The sequence below is a fragment of the Stylophora pistillata genome, chromosome 2 (genome assembly GCF_964205215.1).
Source record: "Stylophora pistillata chromosome 2, jaStyPist1.2, whole genome shotgun sequence".
In the NCBI taxonomy this organism is placed as follows: domain Eukaryota; kingdom Metazoa; phylum Cnidaria; class Anthozoa; order Scleractinia; family Pocilloporidae; genus Stylophora; species Stylophora pistillata.
This window is the reverse complement of record NC_142520.1, coordinates 52,975,586-52,996,723: the sequence shown is the minus strand read 5'-3', so window position 1 is coordinate 52,996,723 and position 21,138 is coordinate 52,975,586. Positions and strand designations below refer to the sequence as shown.

The 21,138-nt window shown below is 37.3% G+C and overlaps 1 protein-coding gene across 3 annotated transcripts; it reads left to right on the top strand.

Moving 5' to 3' along the window:
* LOC111319576 (uncharacterized) lies at positions 1-18,735 on the top strand. Of its 3 annotated transcripts, XM_088750467.1 has the most exons (12): positions 3-112; positions 2,813-3,608; positions 4,785-5,191; positions 6,241-6,949; positions 7,660-7,756; positions 8,260-8,509; positions 9,037-9,837; positions 10,142-11,372; positions 11,563-11,658; positions 17,022-17,278; positions 17,719-17,986; positions 18,311-18,735. In XM_088750467.1, the coding sequence occupies exons 2-12, from the start codon at positions 2,819-2,821 to the stop codon at positions 18,313-18,315; spliced, it is 4,911 nt and encodes a 1,636-aa protein (XP_088606593.1). In that variant the 5' UTR covers positions 3-112; positions 2,813-2,818; the 3' UTR covers positions 18,316-18,735. The 3 variants fall into 3 exon arrangements, 2 of the variants coding, with proteins under 2 accessions (XP_088606594.1, XP_088606593.1); XR_015997105.1 differs by lacking the exons at positions 17,719-17,986; positions 18,311-18,735 and adding an exon at positions 12,581-12,881 and having other exon boundaries at positions 1-112; positions 17,022-17,144; XM_088750468.1 differs by lacking the exons at positions 17,022-17,278; positions 17,719-17,986; positions 18,311-18,735 and adding an exon at positions 12,581-13,259 and having other exon boundaries at positions 1-112.
* Positions 18,736-21,138: the final 2,403 nt, after the last annotated feature.

The following is a 21,138-nucleotide window of genomic DNA, read 5'->3' as shown; positions in this document are numbered from 1 at the left end:
TGATGTAAATCGACCTAATTTGAGAGTCGGGTAGTATCTACAACGAGTTTGTCTTCAATTTGTCTTTGATTTCGTCATAATTCGCCGCTGTTGTTGTTTACTTTGCTGAGACGTAAGTATTATGTTCAACACAGATGAGAATTTAGCTTATGTGTGTAAACTGTAGCCTCGCTAGACTCCTGAAACACGAACAAAGATGTTTCAGCTGGGAATTAACTCGGACTCTCCGCCCGATGAAACTGAAGTAATTTCCCCTTGAGTGTTTTAGTCGACATTTCCCATTAGTTTAATCTCATTCTCTGGTATCTTCGATACGATTCTCTTTCGCTTTGTATCCTAAGTTTGCTTGGTTCTGATCTGTTGTTCGTACTTAAAGTTAAACGACGCTCGTCAAATGCAGAGCACTTTCGTCATACGATCTTGCAGGAATCAGTCGGTGTTCTGTAAGAGACGAGTTGAAGTAGAAACTCCAAGCAACAGCAAGAGGGAAACAGTAATTTTAAGTTATGATAGCGTTTTTAACGGTACAATATTGGAATGGGAATGCACCAGAGAAACTGTTTCTGATCGTGTTGACGTCAATTAGGTCTAATCGTTATCTGTCTTGTTGAGCGTGGATTAGTATTCACAACAAGTAATGATAGCGTTTAAACTGATAGCAAAATTTTTGCATGATTCCCTGGATTGTACTTCATTTTAATTTTATCTAATAGAAGTTAGAAATGTACTCGAAACCGCCAAGGTCTGTTAAGTAACCAAGTGTAGGCATGATTATATGATCTACAGGCAGTAATATGTCACGTAATTGATACTTGCTCGCTTTCTGCTTCGGTAATTGTCAAGTGAAAAAGTACAAGTCAAATTCTTAGAAACTTTCGAACTCACTCATTTTTTATTCATTAACAAGCTTTTTTTGTAAGATGTAGAAACTAAAGCATACTTGAATGTGCATTTCAAGCCAAAAAATTTTGATTCCAGTATTTGGCCTGCTGTACGTTTCTTGTTTGCGAAAGCAACAAACGCTTCCCTGTTTGTATTCAATAACTTTGATTATTATACTTTGGACATACCATGAAAAACCTGTTTGGTTGAGAGCCTTCAATCAACATACTAAAGTGTGTATACTTGACATGATAAATGCAATATTTCCAGTGAATGTTAAATTTTTTTTTTTTTTATTTAAGCACATTTTTCATTGTTTTCCCCAAAATCACCTAGGCCTAAGGAGGGGATTACAATATTACAAGTTTTATCCAATTTATTCAGGGACACAGACAAACAGACACACAAACAACCTTCCATTGGCAATAACAATGAGTTAAACCTGCAAAGCTAGAGGGGTTTATTATTTACAGAGTCAAAACTACACTGGGAAATACATAGGTGATGCACAGCTATTAATTTTCAGGAGATATTCTCAAAGAAAATAGGAACCCAGTCTGAGGTAGGTGTGATCAACAGATGCATGCTATGTAACAGAACAATCATATAACTTAGTGTCAGTATTCAGAAAGAGAATTTACCAGGTTTGATCTCAAAGTGGGAAGAGATACAGAGATTGGGACAACTAGGTCCAGAAAATTCTAGCCAGTGATAATGGATAGAAAAAAAAGACTTTTGAAATGTAGAATTCTATAAGGAAATTGAGTGAAGTTTTCTTTTGATTTAAGACAAAAATATGCGTATCCACTTGACAGTTTAGGGACTAGCTAAGTTGAATAATGTGGAGCAAGATTCTTGACTATTTTGTAAAATTGGCTTAATGTATGTAGTTCTCTCCTCAAACTAAGAGGCTTCCAAGCAAGTTCATCATGTACCTTTGTGGAGCTGCTTCCCATTTTTAGTTATGCTTTAAACATAAACAAAAAATTATTATCAGTTTTCTTTACTTTTTTTAATTAAATTGTTTATTGCATCAACCACATCATTACACGACATAATGTGTACAACAACTGTTGCTGACCTAGATCTCATGCAAGATGTATCATAAATTGAAAATTGTTGTCTCAAAAGCATCTTACTGGGTGACAAACTCTTAAAATAAAGAAAGAAAAATTAAAAAAGACAAAAAAAAAAAATTAAACAAAAACAAGGCTCTCATTCTGTTTTTTTCGTATTCCAAACAATGAATTATGTCAGAAAGAAGGACTTATGAAATCAGTTTCTGTTAAAGAACCTGCAGGATCATCTTCTGAGTAATTTTCTGTGTCAATTGCAAATGAAAACAACTTACAGAGGATAAAATGAAATAACAGGTCTGGAAATAGCCACTTGGTTTGAATATTTTCAGCTTGGAAATCATTCATGTTTTGGTTTATATTACAACTGTGTAAGGTTATCACATCCAAACATAACCAACCATAGATTTGCACTAATGATTTCTTTCCTGTTAGATATTAACCTTTACAATAAAAGTAATCTTCATGTTGTTTTTAAAGAGTCAGGAGAACTCTGTTTTAAAATTCAAGTATTTTCTTGTTCATAATAGCCTTGTTGTTAACATGCATAACGCAAGCAGTTGTTTATTTTTGACAAAAAAAATTATACAGTGAGACTTAAGTCAAAATGTCTGACATGAAAATAAATAACTAGAGCTTTTACAAATAAGCAGTGTTTACTCAGAGTGTTTAAAAGAACACTGAAGGGTGGATGGCTTCCAAAGATTTTACTTAGAGGAATAACTCATCAGTTTGGTTTAGTAGAAGTAAATAAGAAACCTCACTTTTTTTCCAATTTTTTTTCGATGGTTATAATGCCAAAGGAAGTTAGTTTAAGTTACTCACCTTTAATGACAGCTTTTATTTTCTGACAGTTTCCCATGAATGAAATGGCCTTTCTTTCTAAAGAAGAGTTAAGAAGAAAGATGAAAGTGGATTCTGGAAGAAAGAGTTTACATCTCATTGGGCAAAGTTTGCATGAATTGCCTGCAGCTTTGTTTGAATTGACTGAGTTGGAGAAACTTGACCTGTCACAGAATAAACTTACAACAATACCTGAAAATATCAGAAAACTAAACAATCTTATGGTACTTGATGTGAGTTTAAACCAACTGTTCATATTCCCTTCAAGTTTGACACAGCTGAAAAAACTCAAAATGCTGAACATCTTAGGTAACAAACTAACCACCATCCCTGTTGCTATTGGGGAGATGGTGGAGCTGGAGAGACTGGAGCTGAGTGGCAACCAGTTGACTGTGTTGAGTATTCCAGCTATAAAACAGCTGAAGAAACTCAAAGTGCTGGACATCTCACATAACAATCTAACTACCATCCCTGATGCTATTGGGGAGATGCAGGAGCTGGAGGAACTGGGGCTGAGTTACAACCAGTTGACTGTGTTGAGTCCAGCTATAAAACAGCTGAAGAAAGTCAAATGGCTGGACATCTCATATAACAATCTAACCACCATCCCTGATGCTATTGGGGAGATGGTGGAGCTGGAGAAACTGGTGCTGAGTTACAACCTGTTGACTGTGTTGAGTCCAGCTATAAAACAGCTGAAGAAACTCAAATATTTGTTTGTGAAAGGGAATCTTTTCACATTTGAAGGAATGAGAAGTGTTATGGAGCTAAAGGATAAGATTGACAGAGTATATTCAGATGTCCTAGGTGAGTAAAGGAAATTCCTCTTCACACTAATGTTGTGACATGTGCATTTACTAAATTGGTTCTAATGGTTGACTTGCAAGTGGTTATGCTGCTTGTTACTGATAATTACAGGCAGCTGACAATAGTTTCATAATAAAGCTTGAGAAGAATATGAAGTAAATACTGTCACAGTTATACTGTATGATTGAACAAAGTTGGCATCACTTGACAAATACAGGACATTTATATCAATTGGAAGGTTTAGTTATATTTTGAAAAGCTTTATTTTAACAATTTGGCTGACATTGAAATTTAAGTTCAGCTACAGTGTAATATAATTTTATAGGGAATCGAAGAAGTATTAAGTTTATTACAAAACAATTTACAGTTAGGAATTGTTACAATTTTTGCTCTCTAATTTGACTGGAATTCAACGAAGGATTAAGTTTACTGCAAGTCATTTCTCAGTTAGGAATTTTTTGTAATTTTCTGTTATATTTGATATTTGATTTGAATTAAAAAAGGTAAAGTTTATTGCAAGTGATGTCTCATTTAGGAATAATTTTAGTTGTAATTTTGCTTTTTATTTGATTGGAATTAATTAAACATTTAACAACATTATAAGCTTAATAAAAAGACTTCATGGAAGGATGTGATTCTAATGCAAGAGTTATTCTGTCATATAAATTAGTCTAGAGTAATTGTGATAATTTTTATACCATAATTTATACTGGCCTTGTAATATTTACGAATCTATCAGTTGTTACCTTTTAAGAATATGTGATTTTTTTTTTTCTGTTTTCCAAACAGTTCATTTGTTATTGCCTCCTTACTATTTGGCAGATTTGATATCAGTTATTGCCTTTGTTTAGTTTGATCACTCACATTTTAGTCAAACTCTTGGTGTTTCATTTCATTGAGTCAGTTTTAATTAATAGTCATTATTGTGTATGTGTTTATCAAACTCACCGATGCAATGATTTTTACTTGCATATACTAGCATAGTTTCTCACTTAATGCATGAAGGACATAAATTATAATTAAATTGACTTATCAGGCCTGTTTCAAATTGTGTTTGAAACTTATGAAAACAGAAGTTGCTTTTCCTTTAGAGTTATTATTACAATAATAATTACAACTTCCTCTGATTAGCCTTTTTCCTTTGGCTCAATTATGATGACTCAGTTTTTTAATTAGACCATGTGGATAGACAAAGAGCACAGTTGGCTTATGAAGCGGCTTTAAAAGATGGATATGTACAAGTTTACCGTGGGCGTATTATACTGGTTGGTCAGGATCGCACTGGTAAAACCAGTTTGAAGAAGAGTCTTTTAGGCCTTCCATTTGATCCTAAACAACAGAGTACTAAGGGGATTGAAGTGGATCCTTCGAAATGTGAAATTGATGTTGACCAAGCTGTCAAGAACTGGCAGTTGACCAGGGAGAGTAAACCAGGACTATTGGAATGTTCAAAAGATTTAGCAAAGATTGTGGTTGGCAGAATGTGTGGAGCAGATATTTCTCAATTTTTAAAGGAAGAGACAACTGAAGAAGGAGAACTGGAATTAGAAGATGAGGTTGAGGATGTTTTCAAGTCAAAGCAGGTTTGAGAGTTAAGTTAAGTTAAGTTAATTGGGAGAATTTTATAATTACCGGTATGTCTATATGTTAACTCTTTTTGTTCTAGGGAAGGCCAGAAGAGTAAGGGAGGAAGAATAGAGTAGAACGGAGGAAAGCAGTCAAATTAGCCTCATGAGAAAATTTGTTTTAAAGAGAATGAATAGGATTACAACAGTACTTGCTGTTTTTCAAAATTCTTTTCTTTATGAAAATTCTAAATTTCTTACATTCAAAATGAGTCTGAAACAGTCTGTTGCTTTTGGATGTTTTCACAAGTGCTTAGATGAGTCTAGAATTTTATTTACACATCAGGTGAAAATGAACTGCAAGTAATTTTAATTTAAACATCTGGAATGAAGGCATACGTGCAAAACTTTTACCATGATAAAAACGAGGGGCATCTTTTTTTTTTTCTCCAATTATAAATAAATTTTTAGTTGTAATTATTTTTTATTATCTGATGATATAATTTTTTTATAATTTATTGTTATATTTTGGCTATAAAATCTCAATGGAGGAGCTTCAGTGAATGTATGCTATGTTATGTTATGTAACTTCTGCAGTCTCAACAAACATTTCCTTGTTAGAGTTGACTAGCTCCATGGTAGGAGGATTTGTTCTTCTATGTCTTAATCTATGCTATTAAGTTTCTCTCTGAACTCTTGTACCCGCGTATAGGCCGCACTGCAAACTTTCAAGGTGGTTTTTTGTCAAAAAAGTGCGGCCTATATGCGGGTAAATACGGTGAGTTTCTTGCTGTCTAAGGGCTCTTACACTTGAGATGTCAGCTTCAGAACTCTTTACAGTAACCAATTTACATGTTCAACTCAGTTGGTAAACCAAGTTATCTTGTGATACCCCCTTCACTAAAGCAGCACAACAGTTTTTTTAGAAACTAACGCCCTTAAAATTATTCTAGACTGAGCTCATCATAATGTTTTACCATTTAGCAGCCTGTTCATAATGTCAAGCTTTGAATACATAATTATGTACACTTATGTGAGCATAATGTTTCATTTAATTCTCCATTCAGGTTGAGGAAGATGAAGGTTTCACGGACATTCTGCAAAACAGTGGCAATGAACATTCTACTGAATGTAAAGTTGAAAACATGCAAGCTGAGCCTGATGTGATGATTGATGTTTCTCAACCGCCTGATACTGAGGAGCATGTTTATCAGTGGTTGGAGTATGCTCAGGGGAAACCTTTCAAAAGTGCTTTATTGACAGAAGAACCCTATGTTACAATGGACGTGTGGGACTTTGCAGGGCAGCACTTGTACTATGCTAGCCATCCTATCTTCTTATCACAGCGAGCTCTCTACATATTGGTGCACAATCTCAGCAAGCCTTTGGATGATCCAGCTGAACCCTGTGTGAGACAAGGAAGTAATGATGTGAAATTGGAAAACCCTAACAATGAAACAAACATGGAGAATTTGCTCTCATGGTTGGCTACAGTACATAGTGTTGCCCTGACAACCAATGACACAGATTATGATGCACAACACAAGCTGCCCTACCTCCGCCCCCCAGTGTTCATTGTTGGCACACATGCTGACAAACCAGTTAAAGACATAGCAGCAATAAAGAAACAAATTAAGGAGAGAATTTCTGGTATGGAATATGAGAGACATGTGGTCAGACCTCTATTCTGTATTGACAACACAAGATCACAGCAACTAAACTTTATTAAGAAATTTATCCAGAAGATTCGAAAGCAGAGAAAAAAGCATAAAAAATGTAAGATGTTTGCCTTTATGTTGTATCCTTTGTTATATGTTTCTTAAGTAATTGATGACTGTATATATGCATTATTGACCCAAGTGTGAGGTAAAGATGGCTGGATATTTACAAAAAGTTACAAACTTTGCAAGTCCGCTCTACACACTTTTTTGGATGTGTGGGATCAGTGTGAAATCCCGAGTCCATCTTACTGGCTTGGGTAGCCAATCAGAACACAAGATTTTCTTCATATATTGCCCATGGGTGCTGCACACACACTTGTCTGACATTCATCAGTTTTAAAGAGCACTTTATAATTTGTTTGGCAAGCATTCATATTATCTGACTCACATTCAGTGGTTGTGTTGTGTTTCACTAAAATATTAAAAGACTTGTAGAATGAGATAAGGCTTGTAGTGAAAGCAAGAAAGCATGTTTGGTTTTTTTTCTTTCATTAGCTGCACTCTGTTTAGTTTTCAGCTGCTTTATATACTGGTGGCACCATACTGGGTCCTATAATTTTTTGCTGACAGATCCATTAATTTCAGAGTTTGGAGTAAGGAACACAGACTTAAAATATTGGGATTTGAAGGGTTAATCATCTTAGCTATGCTGTCAGCTGTAAAATCTCTGGAATCAGACAATTAAAATACAAATAATGTTCATTGTAAGCACATGCTTATGTGTTGCTTAATGCTTTGAATTCCTTTTCTATATATATCCTGCAGGGCAAGAAGGAAAAGTAGATGGTATAAATGAATTACAGAACACAATCCTGGAGGTGTTGTGGCAGGAGCCTTATATGGGTGAGAAAATACCCATCAGGTAAATAAGAACACAATTTGTTTGGAATAACTCCAGTTCAAGCACTTCAGGATCAATAATTTATTCAAAATATATAGCAATGAAATTTCTTTGAATATAATTCACATATTCAGCAAAGCTGAACATGCATGAAAATGTATATCAATGCAAAAATATCTCACCTCCAGTACCTTAAAGTTCATCAAAATTCTTAAAACATCACATCGTGCAAATACAGAGCAGTCATTTCAGTACAGACCAAAAACAACTCTAACTCTTGACATGGAGACAATATTATGAAATTATAAAAGATGAGAAGATGTGATTGATATCTGAAAAGGCAGGGTTTTTTTAATTGAGACATTGTGGCAAAAAATAGCCAGGTTGATTCTTCCTGAAAGTTGAAGATTTCATAAGGCCAAAAATGAATGTACACTAGAAGACTACAGATACATACTTGAGTGACTGAAATCAATACCTAATTTTATGCCATAATACATTCTAAAGATTCTGTTGCACTTTAGGTGGTTTTTGTTTGAAAAGGTGATTGAAGCTTTAGTGGCTAAACAGATTTATCACAGAAATCTGCAACAACTTGAGCACTATGCAAGGAAAGATTGTTTCATGGAAGATGCAAAAGAGGTTGACTCCATGATCAATTTTTACCATGGCCTGGGGATGATAATCAAGCACCGCAGTACAGTTGTACTGAAGGCTCAGTGGTTGATTGATCTGTTCAAGCAGCTGATAACCATACCACCTTTCCATAAACAGGTAGAAAATAAATTTCATCATAGAAAAGCAAGCTTGCTTGGAAAATGTCGTTCAATAAGTTAGAACAACAGGAAACTAAGCATGTTGTTTTTCAGAAGAAAGAAGTAATTAATGCAAAAACTGTGACTCTTTAAACTGTGAACATGTGTCTTTTTATTGTTTATTATTATAATCGTATGATTTGTTGACCCCATACTATTTCACCAACTTTTTTCAGCTTGTCAGGTCATATATTGATTTAGCCTTTTTATTTACAATTAGAGACTTGCATTAACTTCCTACTGCTCACAATAATTGTATTCACACAATTTAATAGTTCTTTTTTGCGTGTGCTAGTGGGCGTATTCACCTCTGAGCAACCCAAGATACAAATTTGCCCAGGTTTAATATCCGACCATTTCAGTGCATTGATTGAAATGGACTTTTTTTTCAGTTGTTTTACATGTATGTGGGAAACGTTCAAAAGGAACGTTATGTAGCCTTCCCTTATCTAGAATTGCTGAATTTTTTCCACATACATTTTATAGAATCCCCTGAATGCTAAGTATTGGCGGGAACTTGAAGTAAGTGGCATCCTCAGCATGGAACATGTTGATCATGTGTTCTCCAAATTTATTGGACAAGGAATCATCAAAGAAGACATCTTAGACATGATGGAGCGATTTGGTTTGATTGCTAAGTTCTCAGTTTCCCCAACTGACGTAAAGTACTTTGTACCAGCTCAGCTGAAGTCATCACCTGATAAACTCTGTAAGATGAAACCTTCGTCAGCAGATCCCTGTCCATTGTATCTCCTGTTTGTCCATGGCTTTGTTCCTCATGGTCTCTTCTTACAGCTTGTCTCACGATCCATTCGTTGGTGTTCAAAGACATGGCCCGCGCATCAACCTACCCTGTACCAAAATGGAGCATGGTTCATCATTGGCAAAGATATTCATGATTTTGTCCTCATATGCAAAACAGGATTTGTGAAGGTAATCTTGAGACAAAGAACACAGAGTCATCGGGTTGTAGGACAGAACTCCGCCGAACTAGCAAGTGTCGTTCGTGAATTTCTTGAAGACACCCTTCATAATTTGTCACAAGAGATGCCGTACCTGAGGGGACTACAGTATAGGCTGTGTGTTGCATGTCCTTACTGCCATCAAGAGGCAGAAGAACCAAGTCGTGCATGCTCAGACCACGTGAAAACCACGTGCACCCACGAGGACTGCTTCCACCTCATTGATGCAAATGAAGACGAAGCGGAAATATGTAAAAGAAATATCGATGATAAAATACTTCCTCCCTGTGGATTGGAGAAATGGTTCTTGAAAAGAAGAACGCAGGTATGATCGATTTTTAAGCACAGATTTCCAGCCTCTGATCTATCTTTGCAAGTTTTCTCCTCTATTTTACCTGATCTAAGAATTTAATGTGCCGTTATCAGTGTTGAGAAAGGTAGCCCTGATAGTTTGTCTCCAGTTTCAAATATAAGTGAGAGAATCTTTATGAAGATGAAATTAGTTTTGAAGTTTATTCTTTTCTTTTTTCTCTCGGTTAAGTATTGATCAACATACATTTATTTGATAACACACATATTATTTTATCTTATTTTATTGTCCTAATCCTCCATGACGTCTTTTTCTTCAGGGTTTATCTTCAAATCTGGCTGCTAGATCACAAGGTGAAGCAGGTGAAATTGATCCAATGAAGTCTGACGCGTCATTGAAGGTGACTCTCCTGGGCAGTGAATGGAGTTCATCAATGGGAGGCTTGTCCACCATAAACAGACAGCTTGCCATTCTGTTGGCCAAACATGCGGAAGTGGATGTCACTCTCCTTGTTCCGCAGTTTGCCTGTTCTGAAGAAGACAAGAGAACTGCAAGAAGCCTCAATGTTTCCATCAGGGAAGCAGAGAAACTTACAGGCTACAGTGACCCTCTTGACTGGTTGAGTTTCCCACCAAGAGACCTCGTCATTAACTTTGTACTGGGTCATGGTGCTAAGCTTGGTAAGCAAGCCCAAGTTATCAGAAAGTACCACAGTTGCAAGTGGATTCAGGTTGTGCACACTGCACCTGAAGAACTTGGAATGCACAAAAACTATCCTGAGGCTATTTCTAAAGGTGAAGAGAAGAACACAACTGAAGTGGAGTTGTGTAAGTTGGCAGATGCTGTGGTAGCAGTTGGACCAAAGTTGACAAAGGCTTACTCTTCCTACTTGCGCTCATGCGAGAAGCACCAAGATATCATTCAACTGACGCCAAGCACGTTCAGTGAGTTTTCCTATGTGAAACAAGCTGCAGTTGACATGGACAAGTTTAAGGTTCTAACGTTTGGCCGTGGTGATCCAGAGGACTTCAGCCTAAAGGGCTATGATATCTCTGCCAGAGCAATAGTTGAACTGAAAGACAGATCCTACCATCTGATCTTCGTGGGTGCAGCTGACGGTAAACAGGATGAGGCTGCAGCGAATTTGCTAAAGAGTGGAATTGATAAAACGCAGCTGTCTGTGAGGAAATTCGTGCAGAGTAAAGAGAAATTGAAAGAATTATTTTGTGAAGTTGATCTTTGCATGATGCCCTCAAGAACCGAAGGGTTTGGATTGACAACATTAGAAGCTTTGTCTGCCGGTCTTCCCATTCTTGTCAGTGGCAACTCAGGATTTGGTGAGGCATTGTGCACTGTACCAGCAGGGAAATCAGTTGTGGTGGAGTCTGAGGACCCTAAGGAGTGGGCAAAGGCAATTGCTGGTGTCCGAGAGAAGGAAAGATTAGACCGCCTCCATGAGATTCAGCAACTGAGGAGTTCCTATGAAGAGAAGTTCAACTGGGAGGAACAGTGTGACGTTCTTGTGGAGAAGATGTGGGACATTGTTCGTGGTGAGAATATTTTGAATACCCTTCAAAAAGTGTTTTTGGGGACGACTCGGCTTTCAGTTCCTTATAAAGCGTCATGGAAAGCTGGGACACTACATATAAAAAAATATCTTTAACCTGAATAGTAATCAGTTGTTTTATCCTCTTATTGATTGGTGTGATATTTGAAAAAGATTTCTTTTTATCTTTTTAGCTTGCAAAAGACAAGACCCAAGATTTAGAACTCAGGAGGGCCAAGATGTCGATACGCCAACCGAACAACTAACAGTTGATTCATTACTGACTCCAAGTGAGTAACAAAATATTTATAATACTTGGCAATTGGCATCCCAAAAGAGTAACATACAGGTTTGAAGAAGATCCAACATTTCTCCTTTTCTTTTCTTTCAACTTTAGGCCAGCTACGCTTTTTGAAAATGGCACTTGTGATAATATTTTGCACTGCGGAAGAGACATATGTTATTTTTGTACCTCTACTTTCTCCGGTTATGATCCAAAGACATGTATACACTAGTTTGATTTTCTTCTTATTTCTGATCTGGGCGGATGGCTTAATGTAATTTTTGTTTTAGTCAATTGAAGTTTTTATTCCATTTCACCAGAAAGCAAACATAAATTGCGTAAAACAGAAAGACCTGGGGCGTTTTTTTTTTGTTGTTTTTTAGTCGTGGGTACGCGAAGCGTACAAACGACTATGAGAATGGGGCAGATGTAAACAAATCGATAAAATAACGACTTTCCGAAATTATACGAGAACACCTCTATTACATTTCCGAAGTAATGCTTCGGCGTTAAAATTTAACTCGACCTTTCTTCGAAGGAGTTTCGATTTTGATTAAAATACTCGTCGCAGTTAGCACATGATTGTGTAACCGAGTCAAAGCTCTTTGAAAGACTTAAGGTGTAACTATGAGTGAAGACGCTTAATGCAATTGCTTTTCCGCGATTATCTTTCGCCATCATTTGCATTATTGTGGAACATTCGTCGCCGTTCGCCGGTATATTTAGTTAGTGTCCAGACCACAATCGTTCTTAAAAAGAGCGTTTTCACTCACCTGAACAAATTTCTTTATCGTCTTGGTAACCGATTTCATCCGCCATGTTGGTGTTCTATGATAATCAGCTCTGAGTGTTGTGACAGGAAACATTTGGAGCACATTTTACGGTTTTGAGAAGACAATCGTGTAATATTTATATTTTCGTTATCACAGTCCTTTGCCTTGTCATTAGCTGTGGAAACAAAACAGGGAAGAAGTGGTCTAACGTCGAAAAAGTAATGTTTTTCCGTGTCCCACGTGTTCAGTATAGTCAAGGAGAGTACACCGAAGAACTTACTTCTGAGCGAAGAAGAATGTGGATCTGTGCGATAAGTAGAGATGACTTAACTGATGATATTTAAGAACGCGCTAGGGTCTGCAGCCGGCATTCGTTTCAGAAGAAGCTACGAAAGATTGGGATCGATTCAACGTAGACTGGGTTCCTGCCCTCCATCTTGAGCATTCAAGTATGCAGGTCCGTTGCATCGGGCAACTATTTTATTTTCACTATAATAAAGTGGGTATTCTTTCTCTCCGAAAATTTTTTAACTGTAGATGTACCTTAAGCAGTCTAAAATTTAGGAAACATTTTCATATATGTGCACGATCCTTCGCAGTAAAGCACTATTTGAGCAATAGTGAAAATCAGACTTGAAAAAAATTTTTGGGCCTGTACGGGATTCGAACCACTGACCTCTGCGATACTAGTGCAGCGCTCTACCAATTGAGCTAACAAGCCAACTGGGAGCAGGCCATCAAATTAATTCGACATAAACCCGTAGATGATAAATCAAACAACAACAAACATATGAAACGTATGTATGAACTGCGGTTATGAAACGTATATGTGCACGATCCTTCGCAGTAAAGCACTATTTGAGCAATAGTGAAAATCAGACTTGATTTATTTTTCAAGTCTGATTTTCACTATTGCTCAAATAGTGCTTTACTGCGAAGGATCGTGCACATATACGTTTCATAACCGCAGTTCATACATATGTTTCATATGTTTGTTGTTGTTTGAAACATTTTCAATACACCAGATTTTAAAGACTGGTATAAATGGTTTCTCATTTTAGGGACATCAAATTGCATTGTTTCAGGGTGTATACTATAAGCAAGGCATGTAGCAAAGGTGGCAGCAAATACTTCACAGTCACTGCTATTTGTCTGTTGTTGCACAGGGACAACTTGAAATGCTAGTAAAATTTGAACGTCCAACAAGATTGAGTACCTGCTCTTGTACTTCATTTAGAATAATGTTATGATACAAACTGTCATACAGGTTGACAGTGCCATCTTCACACCCTACTGAGCTTACACATACCCAGTAGGCATTGCCAGTATGCAGAATCTGAATAAATTCCCCAATAACCTGATTAAGTTTCTAAAGGGGCCTAAAGTTGGTCTCTGAAAGCCCTCCACATCTGGATTAATGTTTCTTAGACAAACATGTACTTCATGCATAATATCACAGTCAAGCCAACCATTGGGTGATGAAATCAATTAGAACATAGCTAGCAGAGTCGCGCAATCAAATTCATTATACGTAAGCGTGCTCAAAATCCCGATAGTGCACGCTGATAGCGTCAGCAAATCCGACTTCGCCAGAAATTTTTTTTTCGCGCGAGCGGCCATTGCTGGTGCGGGGAAAAATAATACATTTCGCGACAATAATGGATACAAACAGAAACTCGGCCTGCTAGTCCGAAAACGAAGACAATGTTTCGACCTTTTCCCATGGGCTAGAGTTCTTAAATGAGGCAGAAGAAGAGAAAAACAAAGGAAAAGGAGACTCGGTATCAGCGCCGTCACGATTCGCTTCAACTGATATTGTTGTCCGTTTTTCGCGTCGCATTTGATGCACAATTCCACCGGCTATGTTCTAAAACAATTGGTTCATGCTTTCAGCTGTGGACTATCGAGTTATGGAGCACGTGGGAAGTTTGGAGAGCACTCAAGAAGCTAGAGTTGCCCTCGGCTATCGCCTCGGGCAACTCTTACGCTTCTTTTGTGCTCTCCAAACTTCCCGCGTGCTCCATAACTCGATAGTGCACGCTAAAGCATGAACCAATTGTTAATTGGTAATGCCCATCATCCAGCTTTGCGAGTGATGCTGACTTTTTTGAAGAGTATTTTGAAATACCAGTTATCGCAACACTATCTTCAGATGCATTGAAAGTGTCACTAACAACCTTTGTTCAGTTTTTCCCCCTGATTTACACACCATACATTCCCAAGTTGTCATTGCATTGTTCAGCACCAGCTTGAAGTATAAGCAGGGCAAATGAAAAAACTTTCTACCTTGACAAAATGGGTTGTGGGATTTCAGCAGTTTATCTGAACAGTGGGTTCTGTTTGCATGTGCAGATAAAATCTACTTTGAGAGCTTCATCCAAAATATCTCTTGTCTGTTTGCATTTTGATTTTTCATTTTTGGCTGCCGGTGTTTTTAGACACAGGTGACAAAACCACTTGTTAGGTACTTTTGTAATTTTCAAACAAGATAAATGAAAAGTAGAGATGGGACATGCTTGGTTTGTGCATGTTACCACAGGCCCTCTAGCTGCCAGTCTGCAAAAACAAGCAAAAACAATTGGGATAAGGGGATGAATGAGACAAACTTCACTTTTGAGTATACCACATTCCCAAAGTTTCTGGTAGCACACAGTATCTCCAGAAGTGATTAAGTTTGGTAACGACAGAGTGCCAGTGTCTGACATCAGGCAAAATTCTTTCACAGAAGAGATCAATTTGCTCACGAAAACCACAAACAACAAAGTCGCAATAAAGCTTTTTAGCAGTGAATATTTACTGTTGGATTTGGTAAAAGTAGGCATGAGTTGTATTTGTTAATATACAGCTCCAAGTCTATATCCTTTAAACAATAGGGGCTTTTGACCTCCCCACATCCATTCCCACAGCAATCACACCTACACAAAACGTCAGGTGTGGCATGTAACCATGGATATTGTTTATTGATAAACGTGCCACATTTCGTTACCTGAAAGTTGATGTGCTTTTCCTTCATGATCTTTTCATAAGTTTCAGTAGCAACACTTTCATGTTTACAACCATGTTCTGTAGACTTCTATAAGCCTTAAAATAGTCTTTACTGTAATAACTCGTGTCAATCACCAAAAACAACAATAAATCCATCGATTCGACTAGAGGCAGGCACTCTGGATCGTATTTTTTGTCTGAGAACAAGAGAGGATCGATTCCAACACAAGAAATCTTCTCTAAGTAACGTTTTTTCACGTGGGGATCGAGCGTGTTCGCATAATCTGAGAGAGGATATCCTGCCATGTTGAAAAATGTGGAACACCAACATGGCGACTCAACTTTCCCGCGAAATTTGTGACGTCATGTGCAAACGCTCTATACAATTTCAAGCCTTCATTCTTCTCATTGCGAGCCGTCAGTATTTACATCGTTATATATCGCTAAAATGAGTAACCGGCGAATTTTTATAGGGGAAAGCAAGGCGTTGTTTTCGTGACTGGCCAATTGTTTACTTTTCTGATGGTTTTACCTCTCATCTGTTTGGTAACAATTAATTTGTAAAAATCATTGTGTGTACACCCCTGAACGTTAAAAATATATCAAGTCGAAGGAACAGTTGTTGTTATTATTACTTGAATAACAGTTTTCAAAATTTCTAGTCTGCATTCTGTACCCAATCTGCAGTCTGCATTTTGTACTGACCGACACTGAGCTAAAATGTGAATTCTGACCATTCATCCAACGTCACCCTAGCAGTTCAAAGAAATACCAAGTAGTTTCAACTGTATCAGGGAGTTACCCATTGGAATTTAATTATCTTCAAAACTCATTCCAACGCGATGTATCCACAACTGATTCACAGTTTCCTTTTATTTTTCCCGAAACGAAGCCCAAGTTTAAATGCTGTTGCTATCAAAACATGTATTTGTACCGGCTATTCAGAGTGTAGTCGTTTTCCGACACAATAATGAAGTAATCATATATTAATATGATTTTCATTAAATAATAAGTAATCATATAAGTAATCAATAAGTAATCATATATTAATCAATAAGTAATCATATATTAATATGGTTTGCATTAAATAATAAGTAATCATATAAGTAATCAATAAGTAATCATATATTAATCAATAAGTAATCATATATTAATATGATTTTCATTAAATAATAAGTAATCATATAAGTAATCAATAAGTAATCATATATTAATCAATAAGTAATCATATATTAATATGGTTTTCATTAAATAAATAGCCTTCCTAAATTTAATATAGTTTAGAACGCGGTTTTGTCAGAAAACGGCTTAGTGAAGTTTGTTTAAATGACCGGCGCTGGGGTTCTTTTTCTAGTTATGCAAATATGTCAGAGTGTAAACCTTGTTGTAAAGTTTTCCTCATTGCATCTTCTCTCTTGACTTTTAGTATATTCGTTTGCAAATAAAAAGTCACAATTTATCATTTCAAGGCTCAGTAGCTGGACAATACACTGGTTGTTTAGTGGTTGAAGCCCTTTTTTCCTTTTTTACCCCCAAACCTCTCTGTAAAGATGGGGAATTGTTTCGTTTCTATCATGCTGTTAGATTAAAAAAACCTTTTTGTCCCTTCTAGGTTCTCTTGACCGAATCATCCGGGAACTTCAGCAGATGCAACTTAAGGCAAGCATAGTCAAGAGCAGAACAGATTTATCATTGGGGCTGATGGCTACTGCATCAGACAAGGGCTTCACGATATCTGACAATCAAGGATTAGGAAATTGCATGTTCTATGCCTTGTCAGAACAACTGGAAATTGTTAAAGGAATCAAAATCACACATGGCACGTTAAGACGAACCTTGGTTCAGTACCTCAGAAGTAATCCAAAACTAGTAAGTTGACGTTAATATGTCAAACGGAGTTTGTCACTTGCTGTTCTTTTTAAGGTGAAGTGTGAAAACGGGTCAATACCACCAGAGCATATCCCAGTGTTCACGGCAGAATTTTATTATTCAAGAAGCTGCACAATGATGTTGGTTACAGTTGAATCCATTTGTTACTTAATGTGGCCTTCGAAGTAGCAGACTTTTACGGTTTTAGTCATTTAATATTTCGGTTTAAAAAATGCCCCCCTTAAATATTCATCAGATAATGGATCTTTCCTGTTGTTTTTCTGCTGTTTGCGAATCCTTGTTATTCCACAATAAATTGCTAATTAACGGTCGTCTCGTACCATTCTTACAAAAAATTACTCCATGACTCGTACTCCACGCGCTCAAGTTCCGATCCACAATCCTCTTTAACTTTGTTTCTTGAAATGATTTTCTTACAGCCGAATGGAACAGATCTGTTTCACTTTGTCCATGGACATCAAACATGGACTGAATACTTAACACACATGGAACAAGATGGCGCTTGGGGTGATCACGTGATTCTGTGTGCCGCAGCAAACTGCTATGAAACCTGCATTCGTGTGGTCAGCAGTCTACCCCATAGCAATGATGTAATGATTACGCCACATTCTCCAGTTGACGAAAGCAAAGCACTTGTACTGGGACATATTCATGAGGTGCACTATGTCAGCCTTCAACCCGCTCAAGGTACAGCTCATTACAGCACAGTTAGTAATTTTAGGCTTAGTTTCATAACAGTGTATTTTGTTTAACGTGTTACATAGAATTATAAATCGTCCTCTTAACTCTTAGATGACAGTAAATTCAGGCTTTAACGTCAAGGCTTTTTCTCCATTTTCCTATCCATTCTCTGTCTTTGCTTATTTAACATACGTGATGACGTGGGTGGTTTTCATAAACTTCTTTCCAGCACTAATTGACGGTTAATCGCCCACTAGATTGAAACGGCATTTCATGCAGTTTATTCTCCTTTGCTTTCTAATCGTTCTGTTGTGTTTGTTGTTTTTACAGGTTAAAAGACAGGCTATCTACACAGTCACTATACTCGGCCCAGACCTCTGTAAAGAAAACCCGACCGAGTGACGATCTCTCCAAACGTTTCCCGTTGGGCGAAAGAAGAGACAAAGTCTTTCAGAAGTTTAAAAGTTTTCTTTTCGGAAGTAGTCTCTCTCGATAAACTGAGTATTTGTCACGGTGTATATAATTCTGTAAAAACAGAAAATCATCAAGATAAGACAATTCACGGACAAATGATTTCGCTATGTTACTGAAAGCGCCAGAAAAAATTTTTAATTTCGGTTTAGACTGTAGATGGACGGTGGACGAGGTGGATGGTCAATTTGAAAACACGCAACTTGAACAATTCACGTGGAATATTTTTGTTTCCATAAAGCGCGATAAAGCATTTTTAAATAAACTTCAATGTTTAAAGTGTAGGTTTGAAACATTTTGTTGGTGTAGTAAATTTATTTCTTAAATACTTGCTGTGCTTGTATACGCATCTTGTAAACCCAGCTAGAGCGGTTAGTGCTCACAAATCACAAAAATATCTAAACAAATAGGCTTTTTATGACACGATTTAGGGATACTAGCGTTTCTGTTCTCCTAGGTCTCCCCTCAATGCAGCTTTGTTAATACTTATTCTAAATTTCCGATAAAAAGAATTCAAGAATATCTGCAGCTGTTTTAGACAGCATCCGTGATCATAGCCACACCGTTGACTGGGTATGGGAGATGGGCGGGAACGAGGAGGGAAGATAAGAAATTTTATACGGAGATTTATCGAATGTACAAGTGATAGTTTATTGGCAGCGAAAGTAAATAAGTGTACCCCTCCCCCCTGATTATTTCCTCTCCTACCCTCCCCTTCCCCCTTCAGTTGCAGCGACCCATTAAGGCGAACACTTCGTGAAAAACTGTCGATGGGGATAGCCATGATTAGGAAGAGAATTTTAGCATTCGCCGTATAAAATGGCCACAATGTCAACGTTAGCCGTGAAAGTCATCTTCCCTAGGGGCCCTCATTTGATTGTCGCATCTGTAGTAAAAGGCAAGATCAGTGACCGTGACTTTCTACTTATTGACCACCGATTGATTTGACTATTCAAGCTTCAAAACGTAGACCTTGTAGAACCTCTCTTTTGAGCCATTCGCTTTAAGTGCCTCCATATTAAAAAATAAACCACCATTATTCCACTGGAAAGGCTTGACCCTTCCAGTTCAAATTCCCTTCCCCAGCTTGGTAAGGTTCAAAGGACGACAGCCAAAAGCCCGTGGGTTGCCCCAGATGTGAAGCTGCGAATTAATCGATGTACAGCGTCACTGACACCGATTCAACAATTTTTTAACTTGAAAATCTAAAAAAAGAATGTCAATTAGTACGCCAAGTAAAAATAATTCGATTGAGTTAATAACCACACCTACATAAAAAAAAGACAAACTAAAATTATAAGTGGATCTTTCCCTACAATGAAATTCGAGCAGAAAAACGCAAACACGAGGTAAAAAGGTTGCAAGGAGATGTATTTTCAAACAATAAAACTCGGTAAGAAAGAAAATTTTGACGAAAATACCTTGAGCTGGAAGGTTATAACAACTTACTATGGCAGGACAGGGTTGTGGTAAATCCGAGCGTTCTGGTCAGTTCTGACTTGAGCTTAACCTGAACCGATTGTGAGTTATACCGCATGGGGAAAATGATAATTGGAAATTTCCTACGAAATGCGATACTTGGATTTTAGAATATTGATGATTTTCAAAAGCGTACCATGGGCTCCAAATTAAATGAAATGGTCCCGTTTACTTAAACAATACCTCGATCCTTCGTACACAAATCTATAAAATTAATATGGGCCTGCTTTCTTTCGCACTTTTCATGAGTAACTTCATTTGCCTCTACTCGGGGCACTGATATCCGCCATTTCACGGCTACCGACGCTCGTTTTAGTCTTTGTGAATTTTTTAGGATGAAGAGGCATGTGTGGAAAAAAAACCATACCACGTCGCTATGTTCACCATAAGGTGTCTCTGACTGAAATGAGGATAGTCATTTATCGGTCGATGTGCCGCCTCTTACGCGGTCTTGAAAAAAAGTCGCTCTTAATACCTCAAGAGGACACAGAATATCCGGAAAACCCCTTTATCAAACTCGTAAAGATTTCAAAGCGAAAATCTCAAGAATGTGCTCCCGAAGAAAAAGTAAGAAAAATTAAGCTTGCTCTCCGCTAGATGAAACTCCCGCAAATTTTCATTGTACACTGTATGTGTCATTATCAAATGATCTGAGGATCTCATGGAATGGTTTGTAGAATGAATCAAGCGTGAAACAGGAACCTAACCTCGGTCATCAAGTCTGGAAGAAGTAAAAAGGAGATCCCCAGCAGTAACTAAAGACTGCAGATGAAGATAAAGCAGCGTACATTTTACTTCTTACGCATATTTCTTACCTTGGAATATTCGCATTTTACTGTCTAGGATTTGCTCTTAGTAGAGTATCATGCTGTGTCATATGAATGTACATACCACTGCAATTTCCAATGTCGCTCCTTATTTGATTAAATCCATGGAAACGAGTTTTGATTGTAGTACACGTCAAGTTTTGTAGTTTTGTTTATTCGTATCCGTGTAGTTATTCCTGTGTTTGCTCGGAAACTCAAAGTATTATATTGTTTAAATATTATGCAGTCAGCCAACCAGTTGCCGGTCATTCACTAAGATGACATGTAGTCAGTCAATCAGTCGTACAGTCAGTCGGTCCAACGACTATGCTCATTGTATTGTTTTGAGTTTTTGAATAAGCCCTTACACTCTCATAATCCATTACTTCACTCATGATTGCA

Excerpts from the sequence above, each read along its gene's own strand:
- LOC111319576 (XM_088750467.1), top strand. The coding sequence starts at position 2,819 with ATGAATGAAATGGCCTTTCTTTCTAAAGAAGAGTTAAGAAGAAAGATG. Across the intron at positions 7,757-8,259 it reads GGTGAGAAAATACCCATCAG|GTGGTTTTTGTTTGAAAAGG; the intron begins GTAAATAAGAAC and ends GTTGCACTTTAG. Across the intron at positions 8,510-9,036 it reads TACCACCTTTCCATAAACAG|AATCCCCTGAATGCTAAGTA; the intron begins GTAGAAAATAAA and ends TACATTTTATAG.